This window comes from Morone saxatilis, unplaced genomic scaffold (genome assembly GCF_004916995.1).
Source record: "Morone saxatilis isolate NCDOM2014 unplaced genomic scaffold, NCSU_SB_2.0 Contig14, whole genome shotgun sequence".
Lineage (NCBI taxonomy): Eukaryota > Metazoa > Chordata > Actinopteri > Moronidae > Morone > Morone saxatilis.
In genome coordinates this window covers 10011545-10022935 of record NW_023339696.1, presented here as the reverse complement: position 1 = coordinate 10022935, position 11391 = coordinate 10011545, and the positions used below count along the sequence as shown (strand labels likewise).

At 42.4% G+C, this 11391-nt stretch overlaps 1 protein-coding gene across 3 annotated transcripts in view; it reads left to right on the top strand.

Annotated features, from left to right (window-relative positions):
• LOC118323652 (transportin-2) overlaps positions 1 to 11174 on the top strand; it is a 12897-nt gene extending 1723 nt beyond the window's left edge. The window contains exons 2-26 of one of the 3 annotated variants that reach the window (XM_035655690.1): positions 243 to 342; positions 637 to 712; positions 1196 to 1345; positions 1635 to 1741; positions 2558 to 2691; positions 2989 to 3070; positions 3176 to 3298; positions 3579 to 3697; positions 4055 to 4115; positions 4215 to 4386; positions 4725 to 4877; positions 5450 to 5675; positions 5887 to 6058; positions 6189 to 6275; positions 6890 to 6997; positions 7422 to 7580; positions 7680 to 7767; positions 7893 to 7991; positions 8686 to 8721; positions 9275 to 9370; positions 9477 to 9552; positions 9850 to 9949; positions 10041 to 10115; positions 10618 to 10765; positions 11015 to 11174. In XM_035655690.1, coding sequence (XP_035511583.1) covers positions 244 to 342; positions 637 to 712; positions 1196 to 1345; positions 1635 to 1741; positions 2558 to 2691; positions 2989 to 3070; positions 3176 to 3298; positions 3579 to 3697; positions 4055 to 4115; positions 4215 to 4386; positions 4725 to 4877; positions 5450 to 5675; positions 5887 to 6058; positions 6189 to 6275; positions 6890 to 6997; positions 7422 to 7580; positions 7680 to 7767; positions 7893 to 7991; positions 8686 to 8721; positions 9275 to 9370; positions 9477 to 9552; positions 9850 to 9949; positions 10041 to 10115; positions 10618 to 10725 — 2706 coding nt within the window. In that variant the 5' untranslated portion in view covers position 243 and the 3' untranslated portion in view covers positions 10726 to 10765; positions 11015 to 11174. Of the gene's footprint in view, positions 1 to 242; positions 343 to 636; positions 713 to 1195; positions 1346 to 1634; positions 1742 to 2531; positions 2692 to 2988; positions 3071 to 3175; positions 3299 to 3578; positions 3698 to 4054; positions 4116 to 4214; positions 4387 to 4724; positions 4878 to 5449; positions 5676 to 5886; positions 6059 to 6188; positions 6276 to 6889; positions 6998 to 7421; positions 7581 to 7679; positions 7768 to 7892; positions 7992 to 8685; positions 8722 to 9274; positions 9371 to 9476; positions 9553 to 9849; positions 9950 to 10040; positions 10116 to 10617; positions 10766 to 11014 lie in introns of those variants that run through there. The other 2 variants (XM_035655692.1, XM_035655693.1) reach the window with 2 other exon arrangements.
• Positions 11175 to 11391: the final 217 nt, after the last annotated feature.

The following is an 11391-nucleotide window of genomic DNA, read 5'->3' as shown; positions in this document are numbered from 1 at the left end:
TTTGTATTCATACTGTCTGATCCAGAGACCACATGCTTACCTATTTGTTGCCTTTACAGCCAGTCGGTAATGTATGTAAGTGATAAGAATGTGTGGATCTAAGTGTGTATTAATATTAACCATTGCACACAGGTGGTTATTTTTTTTTTTAACTGCATAGTCTGCGACCTACCAGCACCTGCTGACAGTCATGGGGAGTTTTGTTTACGGTGTATTAATGTTCATTTGTGTGTGTTTTTCAGGATGGAGTGGCAGCCAGATGAGCAGGGACTTCAGCAGGTCCTCCAACTCCTCAAAGACTCACAGTCGCCCAACACAGTCACACAGAGAGCTGTCCAACAAGTATCCTACAACAGTGTAATCGGATCGGAGGGTGTGCGAAGTACAGCTAGGGAATTATATTTTAGTACAATGTGCCTCTCTAATGGCATATGTGATTTAATGCTAGTGTAAAGGAATTTTAACCTGTACTGTGTCTTTGTTGTTACCACTGCCATATTATCAAGGTTTGAAATCAGGGATTTTTCTGTAGTGTATGTATATGTGACCCACTGGTGATTCCATGTAGAGGAACATGTCATTCAATTGTCAGATACATTACTCAACAAGTGAAATGGACCTTAACCGCCCTGCTAGAAACTTGAACAACTCAACCAGTTCCCTGACTTCAACAACTATCTCATCTTTGTTCTCACACGACTCAAAACTGAAGGTAAGCAGCGAGATGTGCGTTTCCTCGCTCAGCCATATATAACACACCCAGAACATTGATCCACAACAATTAAAGTTTAATTAAAGCTAGAAATATATATACAGGCGGACGCTGCTTTATCTAAGAATAGTCCCAATCAGTTCCACACGAAATACAAATAAAAGCAATTTGTCAGATCTGTGGTTTTTTTTTTTTTGGTTTTTTTTTGTATTGACCAATACTACAAGTTTAGGTAGAACTCAGAACTGATATCTGGACAGGAAAAGGTTGGATTTTACTCAGATTTTCGAGCTACATTTGAATAGTCCTCACTAATAAATAGGACTTAGCTATTAAGATACTGGATAGAGGTAACCGTGTTCCAAATGTGCATTAAAGGCACTTTGGGCTGTATATTTGTATGAACAGGGCTCTATAAATGAAGTTGAGTTAATTACCAATTGGTTGTTTGTAGCTTATTGTTTTCTCCTCCTTTCTCCTCAGATGAGCCGACTCGCTCTCTGAGCGGTCTGATTCTGAAGAACAATGTTAAGGCCCACTACCAGAACTTCCCCCCAGCAGTTGCAGACTTCATCAAGCAGGAATGTCTCAACAACATCGGCGACCCATCGCCGCTCATTCGTGCCACCATCGGTGAGTTTGCGCGTTTTGTGGACGTTGTATCAGCATGTGGGGTGAATGCCGTTCTCAGTCATCAGTTACTTTGGTGGGCTAGCTTCCATCCACACACCCATTACACCTACTCCTCCCCCGCTTTCTTCCTTACCCTCTGGACATGATGCATAAAATCACCTGAGTGTCAGTGAAGGTATTTGTATTCATACTGTCTGATCCAGAGCTGCTGCAGAGGCAACTGGTCATTTTAATGTATAAATCACTATCTGAAGTCTATCATCTTCTGTTCCTCTCTCGGTCCTTCTAGGCATCCTGATCACTACTATTGCCTCCAAGGGAGAGCTACAAACATGGCCAGAGCTTCTTCCCCAGCTCTGCAACTTGCTCAACTCAGAAGACTACAACACCTGCGAGGTCTGCACTTACCTTTGTATATTTTTGTGCTGTAAAAAATATGGTGGTTAGTTTTCTTCTAAGACCTACACACACACACAGATGTGTTACCTCTGATCAGGTTAATCAGTATGTATATTTATATTAGAAATGACTAAACATGTAGCAACAAACTAACTCACCCCAGTAGATACAACAAAGCTAACAGGGTGAGATGGCAAATAATTATAGTTTGTACATTTCTCCTGAGAATAGGTCTAATTAGTCAAAATAAGTGAAAACACCTGTGTGGGTGTCCAGAGCTCTATAAAGAAATAAGTAACAAAACAAAAAATAGATTTTTTTTTTTAATATGTTAAACAGGCTTCCCACACATCCCAAGAAATCTAAAAAAAACAGGAGACTAGGATTTTTTTAAATAACGTCCAATATTTTAAATCATTTGTCAAGTGAGACTTAAACAGAGCAGCATTTCACCTCTTCAGCCTCTTGACAGTTAGTGATGTGTTCATTTTTATCACATTTTTGATTTACAATAGGGAACGCACCGGTGGTACTAATGTAATTAATTATTGCTACTCACACACACAGTAAGTCCATAATCCAATACATGAGCTATTGTGTTTGAAATATGAAAATATCCATTGTGAGAAAAATATATTAACTGAGAGAGGTTCTGCACATATGACTAAAATCATTTCTTTAAACATTTAGCTGAGTCTGCACAGTGCATTCGGTACTGCGGTTGTATTTTCTGATGCAACCTCGTTCTCTCCCCTGTGTCCTGTTTGTTTGCGTTTTGATTTGACAGCCTCTCTGTGTACGTCCGTGTTTTAGGGCTCGTTTGGAGCACTGCAGAAGATCTGCGAGGACTCGTCGGAGCTGCTGGATAGTGACGCTCTGAACAGACCCCTCAACATTATGATTCCCAAATTCCTTCAGTTCTTCAAGCACTGCAGCCCCAAGATTAGGTACAGGAACGAAAGCGACTGGTTTCTGATTCTGTCATTAGTGTCTGGGTGTGATGCATAATAACATCTGACTGACTGTGAAGGTGTTAGTATTCATACTGTCTGATCCAGATTTTCACTTTACCCCTCACACTGGTGAATTAGTTAGTGACATTAATTGCGAATAGTACTCATAGAGGGTACCCTGTAAGCATAGTCTACTTATTCCCCCCAGTATGAACACAAATCACATTTATTTAACTATAATCCACCTCTCAGGTTGACTCGACTGTTAACACGTTCCTCTTCTCCCCGCAGGTCCCATGCCATAGCCTGTGTAAACCAGTTTATCATTGGCAGAGCCCAGGCTCTAATGGACAATATTGACACCTTCATAGAGGTAAGCTGTGTGTATGTATAGCAGAGCTGTGTGATTGAACCAGGACTTAATCCACCCNNTTATAAATGATTTTGGTCTTGTTTTTTTTCTCATCTCCCTTACTAGAGCCTGTTTGCGCTGGCAGCAGATGAGGACTCTGAGGTTCGGAAGAACGTTTGCCGAGCCCTGGTCATGTTGCTGGAGGTCCGCATCGACCGCCTCATCCCCCACATGCACAGCATCATCCAGGTAAGTGTTAGAAACACCTCCCGATCAGCTGTAGGCCTGTTGTACGTTTGCATAGTTAAATGTGGAAGTCCGTCTTGCATCTGGAAATGATGACACACCCAGCTCATTGATTTACAATGATACCCATAGTTCCTATATTTTCTGATCCAGATTTGGCTGTGTGCTACTCGGTTGCATAACAGTTTTCGTGGTTTTCTTTCAGTCACCACTTTATTTTTTGATATTGTGTCAGCTCACACGTTTTTTTTTTTTGTTTGTTTTTTTCCCTCATCTCCTGCAGTACATGCTGCAGAGAACCCAGGACCCCGATGAGAACGTGGCTCTGGAGGCCTGTGAATTTTGGCTGACTTTGGCAGAGCAACCCATCTGTAAGGAGATGCTGTCCGGACACCTGGTGCAGTGAGTGGCATATTAACTACTGATACTGTATTGTTTGTTCTGATTATGCAAGATGACATCTGATCTGTGCTAGTGTGATCTATTCTTTTGTGCTTAAAGATTTAAATGTCACGATACTAGATATTTAATAGTCTATACCGATACCCGTGAAATTCCACAATTTGGAAGTTGATACCATGGTCAAAATGTCAAATTTCCCTACAACCAAGCTGTTCCTTAATATTTTTTTATACCTAATCTATGATGTAGGTTGCACTTATTGCCCTCTTCTACTCGTTCTTCTTGTTCATGTGGTATTTAATGACTTGTTGGCTGTTTCACCAAGCAAGTCTCCTCCTTCTCTCCTCCTCAATATAGACTGATACCCATCTTGGTAAACGGGATGAAGTATTCAGAGATAGACATCATACTATTAAAGGTAAGCTCTCTTTCCTCTTGTACTGTTTTACAAGACCTACTCGTTTAGAAATATGCTTTCATATGATACATAGCTGAAGTAAAATTTGTGTCTGTCCAGGGAGATGTGGAGGAGGACGAGGCAGTTCCGGATAGTGATCAGGACATCAAGCCCCGTTTCCACAAGTCGCGCACAGTCACCTTGCAGCACGAAGGAGGGGAGGGCGAGGAGGGTGAGGACATTGAAGAAGATGATGACGATGATGACGACACGCTGTCTGACTGGAACCTGCGTAAGTGATTGAGAAATGCTGTTACAGTGATTTGCCAAAATGTGGAAAGAGGCTTCCTGTTGACTTTGCAGGCTGTTGTAAATTTTGTCAGGCTTTAGGTCTGAATCCACCTCGTGTCCTTGGCGTATCTTCTCTAGTCTTTCACGCCTCTCTCTGCAGGTTGCACATTCATTTGAATAAAAGTAGAATGTTAGAAAAGCACTGGAGAGGAAAACCTTGTTTGGATAGCTCAGGTGTCGAGTATATTTAGTTTTAAGAAAACTGAAACACCTGATTTATAAAACAGCAGGTTGAGGATTTAAGGGAGATTGTAAATGGGTTTTTCTTTTTTGATGTAGGAAAGTGTTCAGCTGCAGCACTGGACGTGCTGGCGAACGTGTTCCGCGACGAGCTGCTGCCACACCTCCTGCCTCTCCTGAAAGGCCTGCTCTTCCACCCCGACTGGGTCATCAAGGAGTCTGGCATCCTGGTGTTGGGGGCTATAGCTGAGGGTAAGTTGTCACCAAAACAAGAGATTTCTTATCAGAGATCCCACAGATTGTTTTCTCTAATCCCTGTTATTTTAAGTGCCTTATGTAATTGCTTGTTCACAGGCACAGACAAATTATTTGAACGTTATTCAACAGCGTTGGACCTGTTATATGTCCATGTAGATAGATGTGGGAGAACAATTTTTGCATCTGGAAATGATGAAAAACCCAGCTCATTGATTTACAATGATACCCAAAGTTCCTATATTTTCTGATCCAGATATGCCAATGTGCTGCGCTGTGTTTCCTCCTCTACTCTGCGCGTACTTTTCTCATTTCCTGTTGTACATGCTGCAGAGACCCAGGACCCTGATGAGAATGTGGCACTTAGGCTCTTCATTGCAATTCAAGATATAAAAGGCTCATGTGCAACTATGTACCCATCAGCACTGAGATCATAATTAAGGCCCAGTGCAGCAAGTTAACAAAGTATATCTGCGTATTACAGTAGAGACTAATATATGTTTAAATTGGCTAACCTCACACTGTTACACTCCTTGTAATTTTCTTATTCACTCCTCTCCGACCATCAGGTTGCATGCAGGGCATGGTGCCCTACCTGCCGGAGCTGATCCCCCACCTCATCCAGTGTCTATGCGACAAAAAGGCCCTCGTGCGCTCCATTGCCTGCTGGACCCTGAGTCGTTATGCACATTGGGTGGTCTCCCAGCCGCCCGACTCCTACCTCAAACCGCTTATGACAGAGCTTCTTAAACGTATACTGGACGGCAACAAGAGGGTGCAGGAGGCTGCCTGCAGGTGAGCAGCTTCACACTCCTCCTGTCTTTTGTGTGTGGATATGATGAAACACCCAGCTCATTGATCAACAATGATACACTTTGTTCCTATAATTTCTGATCCACATCCCATATTATCATTCTTAAACTGAAATACATGTATATAGGACGGTGCATTTTTGTTATTTTTTAATATTGATATGCCCCCCTTTTCTCCATCTTGCCTTTCTTAGTGCGTTTGCCACCCTGGAGGAGGAAGCATGCACAGAGCTGGTGCCATACCTGAGCTTTATCCTGGACACGCTGGTGTTTGCGTTTGGGAAGTACCAGCACAAGAATCTCCTTATTCTTTACGATGCCATAGGAACTCTGGCAGACTCAGTGGGTCACCACCTTAATCAGCCTGTAAGTGCCTGTGAAATTAATTTAGACCTGCGCTATGCATGTTTCACCATATGCAAGAACAATCTTCTCATCCAACTCAGCAAAAAATGAGGAAAAAAAACAAAAACTTGGTGTTTATATTGTTTCTCAGGAGTACATTCAGAAGTTGATGCCCCCACTTATTGCCAAGTGGAATGAGCTGAAGGATGAAGACAAAGATCTCTTCCCACTACTAGAGGTGAGAAGTTTATTTGTAAGGCACTACAGGATGTTTTTATTCAGTCAGGCACATTTTTCTGAAAACTCTTTTTACATTATAATTGCTCTTTCAAACTTTTGTTCCCACCGTCTACAAATAGTGACTGAAAACCTGTTTTTTGAAATTGTTGCATTCCCTGAAAAGTGCCCAGTATCTGGAAATGATGAAACACCCAGCTCATTGATACACAATGATACATTTTGTTCCTAATATTTTCTGATCCAGATGTCGCACACCTCATGCTGAGTGCATTCAGGTTTACATAGTGCTTGTACGCAAACTGGTCTGCAGGGCTGTGTAAACCACACTGGCTTTGTCTTTCCTTTGTCCTTTTTAATCGTGGTTCTTGGCAGAACACTACAGTTAACGCCTGGTAGAACAGTTGTCTTATCGCTGTAGTCGTTAACAAATCTATTTCAGATCGTTCTTTCACACTGAAACAACACAATAGAATCACAGTTGCTTTAAGGAGTCTCTCCTGCCAAAAACAATTACTTTAATAAAGGTTTTGACTACTTTTTAGGTAATTTATTGTGCGGGCAACAAACTGTACATTGCTGTGTTTCTACAAGTCATCTTTGTGTTTTTTCCAGTGTCTGTCGTCAGTAGCCACCGCCCTGCAGAGTGGCTTCCTGCCTTACTGTGAACCTGTCTATCAGCGCTGTGTCACACTAGTCCAGAAGACACTAGCTCAGGCAATGGTGAGTGGAAACGCATGCATACATAAAATTTACAGGGTTCATACAAAGTCATGAAAGTGCTTAATTTTAAACTTGTCTTCAGGGGTAGGAATATGCTTGAATTTGAATGTGCTCCTTGAAAAATGCTTGATTTTCGACATAATCTGGTGTTTCATTTACAAAATCACCCATGTAAACCAAAAATCTTTTTAGTATTTGAAATGACACAATCTTGTCTCCATAGTTGTTGTCTCCTGGCGTGTTCACTTATCATTCATAGCTTAGAACAGCTAGCTAAAAGTATTCTGTAAGCTTTATTTTTCTCAGTTACCTTTTATAGTAATGATGTGATGATAAAGGCTCTTGAGAGTCTGGAAATGTTTGGTTTTGAAAGTACTTGAAAAATGCTTAAATTTGATTAAAAATGTATGTTCTGTGTGTACAGATGTACAACCAGCATCCAGACCAGTATGAGGCTCCTGACAAGGATTTTATGATTGTGGCCTTGGACCTGCTGAGCGGACTGGCTGAAGGTTTGGGGGGTCATGTGGAACAGCTAGTGGCCCGCTCAAACATCATGACATTGCTTTTCCAGTGCATGCAGGTATGAGGGAGTGTGTTTTGCAATTTATTTCCATATATTTATGCATGTGGTATATTTATTGTACATGTATAACACTCTGGTGTCTGGTTCGTGTTGCAGGATACTATGCCTGAGGTGAGGCAAAGCTCCTTCGCTCTGCTTGGTGATCTAACCAAGGCATGTTTCCTCCATGTTAAGCCCTGCATTGGTGAGTGTGCTTCATCAAAGCGCTGAGTAATTCGGTCCACAAGTAGATTGACTAACTTCACCGTTCCTTTACTCTCTGTATATTGCTTGTATTGTAACCACTGTGTGTCCATGTCTTCCCATCAGCTGAGTTCATGCCCATCCTGGGGCTCAACCTGAACCCAGAGTTTATCTCAGTGTGTAACAATGCTACCTGGGCCATTGGAGAGATCTCCATGCAAATGGGTGAGTTTTGTTTTTGCTTTGTTTTTTGCTTTGTTTTTAGAAATTGTTGCATTCCCTGAAAAAAAAGTGCCCAGTATCTGGAAATGATGAAACACCCAGCTCATTGACACACAATGATACATTTTGTTCCTATTATTTTCTGATCCAGATGTCGCACACCTCATGCATCCTCATGTTTCTCTAGGTGGCACAGATTAGTTTTGCATGCAGGTTTTTCTGCAGTTCGCTCCTGGCAGAACAGTTGTCTGTAGCTGTACAAGATTATTTATTGCCAATTCTTGCCTTTATTGGACAGGGGAAGAATCAGAAAGGAAACAGAGATAGAGGGTTATGATATGCAGAAAAGGTTGCCAGCTGGAAACAAACCGAAGATTGTAGCAACTGTGTGGCCATGCTCTGTAACCATTCGGCTACCAAAGCGCTCCATGTACAAATCCTCTTCAGTCCATTATATGCAATTAGGATTTTGGCGAACCTTGCCTGATTTGTGAAAGTGGGTCATGCAGTGTGCTGTTCCTCTTTGGTCTGTCTTAGCACTTGTGCCATCAAATGGTGCAGCACTGAAAAAAAAAAAAAAAAACAGCCTTATTTTGCTTGCATATTGTGTGAGCATGTGTGTGCGTGGATGCATGCCTGGTAAGCCACTGCACATGACCCAGTCAGCCCAGTGACACTCTGTGTGATCTCCTTACAGGCACAAGTGTCAAGCAGCAAACAAGGGATTGTCCTGGTGAGCGGGTCTTTCAGACCAAAGACTGCACAATCAAATGAGATTTTTCTTTTACAGATGTTGAGACTTGCCCCCCTTTTTTTTTTTTATACTATCTGCTAAAAGAATGAACAGTTATTTTAGTTTCACTCAGGCCACATTTGCCTTTGTTGATGCAATTGAATTTGTGGACACCTTAACACAACGATGGCAGCTGTTGTACGGGTTGAATTCATCCTGTAACAAAAGGAGATATAGTGAACAGAATATTGCTCACTCTGCAGCAGCAATCAATGGATAAAGCACTCTGTCTAACCATTACTGTCCAGACCAGACTTTTTAAAGGCCATTAAAGCTTCTCAGTCAGTTTCTTACTAATGGAGTTGGTGATCTGCCATAGTTAAACAGGTTTGCTTATTTCACATGAGTTGTCTTAGTTTTTCTCTGTGCTCCTCTTTCTGGTGGGTGGCGATCAGCGTCTCAAGCCTGATGGGCATCAAAGTTAAAAGTGTAATATTTTGACTGTTTGTTCACATGTTTGATGGCGTGCTTGCTCTTCACTGTGTGTCTTCAGGTGCAGAGATGCAGCCTTATGTGGGCATGGTTCTGCCACACCTTGTGGAAATCATCAATAGACCCAACACACCCAAGACTCTGCTGGAAAACACAGGTACACACATGGCCCTACACGCACAGAATCAGTTTGTTTCAAACATTGTAAAGCATCTGATGGTCAGATTTTAAGAGCTAAGGTGAATTGTTTTTCTTTTGTGCAGCCATTACGATTGGCAGGCTGGGTTACGTCTGTCCCCAGGAAGTGGCGCCACAGCTGCAGCAATTCATTAGACCATGGTGAGTCGCATGTGTGAACATAATCGGAATGTCACGAAATACCTAGCTTAATGATTTAGAATAAATATATTAATTTCTTTTCTAGATCGAATCCAAGTAGCCCTCCTTTATGTGCTATGTAGGAATAAACTTATGAGTTTAGAAAGGAGGAGAAAGTGTCCTTCTAGAAAGAAGAAATGGAAAGGAAGCAGTGGGGAAAAAACTTACAATAGCAAGGGGAAACTTGAGTAATTTAAAGTCTCATTGCAGAGGAGCGATTTAATTTAATACTTTCCACTTTGGTCTATCTCTTCTCAGGTGCACATCATTGAGGAACATCAGAGATAACGAGGAGAAGGATTCGGCCTTCCGGGGAATCTGTGTGATGATAGGCGTCAACCCTGCAGGGGTGGTTCAGGTGAGACGAGGGGCTTTAAATCTGTTGGAGCTACAGAGGTTAGATGGATAAGCCTCACTGTGTAATGAACTAACAAGTTCTTCCTGTCCAGGACTTCATTTTCTTCTGTGACGCTGTGGCCTCCTGGGTCAACCCCAAGGATGACCTGAGGGACATGTTTTATAAGGTGAGTGCCTCATACCATATCCCTGATCCCATCTTGTCAGACACATTGAGCTTGATGGATGGATCTTATTATTTTAGATGACTTGGTGTTTAATTGAAATGATCCCTCCCCAAGTGTAGCTCTGGCTCACCCACACTCTGTGATGATCACTTATCAGACATTCGAAATCTGATTACAAGGTGTGGATGATTTTTAAATCTGAGACGTGCGGGTAGATCTTGCTGTTTGGGGAGGCAGAGCAGTTGTTACTTAAAGGTCCAGTATAAAACATTTAGGAGGATCTATTATATATAATATACATAGGTTTGTTTTTAGTAGCTGAGGTAATCAACTGTTTCCAGTGGGTGTTGGTAAATGACCAACATCCATTGTTTGTTTAACCCCACCCCTGAACGTTGATTGTCCACTCAGCGCAATTACACCTCAAATTCATCTTTAAACCTACTATTTTTGATATTCACTTACAGGCCTCCATGACTGTTTTTCTGTTTTCTTTTCCAAGATCTTGCATGGCTTCAAGGACCAGGTTGGGGAAGAGAACTGGCAGCAGTTCTCTGAGCAGTTTCCTCCTCTGTTGAAGGAGCGCCTGTCGGCCTGCTACGGCGTCTAACCAACCACCCCCTGGTCCACACAGGACACCAACCTGTTAGGTATGTTCTACAAACTTCCCAACAACCTACCCCCAGGCCCCCTTTCTGGAAGTGATGAAAATCCCAGCTCATTGATAAGCAGTGATACATTCTGTTCCCAAAATATATTTTCTGATCCAGAATCACACTTTTCACTCACACCGCTTCATCCTTTTATCCCCTGAACCATTCACACCAGCTCTGCGTTTACTAGTTGTTCATGTAATGTGATTTTAATCTATTTTCTCCGTTCCTCTGTTTGTCTTTTAGGTTAATGTAGGGGAGGGTTACTGGGGAACTCATTGCACTGCCCAGATTGTGGGGGAGAAACAAGAGCTGGAGGGATGTGACTGGCCTTGATCCTCCACTCAGCGGATGGCCCCCTTTCCCCCCACGCCCTGTGTGTCTCTGTAAGGGAGGGTGGGAGGAGGGTGGTGGGTGTGGGAGGGTAAACTGGGGATATACATATACCTCTCGGATGAAACGCCTCACTAAATCCAACACACTCAAAAGTGACTTTCGCCAACAGCACCGCAGGGATCCTAGGTAGGTGAGGACAAAAATAGGGGCTGGCTTTGACCTCCCCTCCTCAATTCAATTATTCTGTTAAGATAGGTGACAGCTGGGAGGGGAGGGGGGCGGGCGGG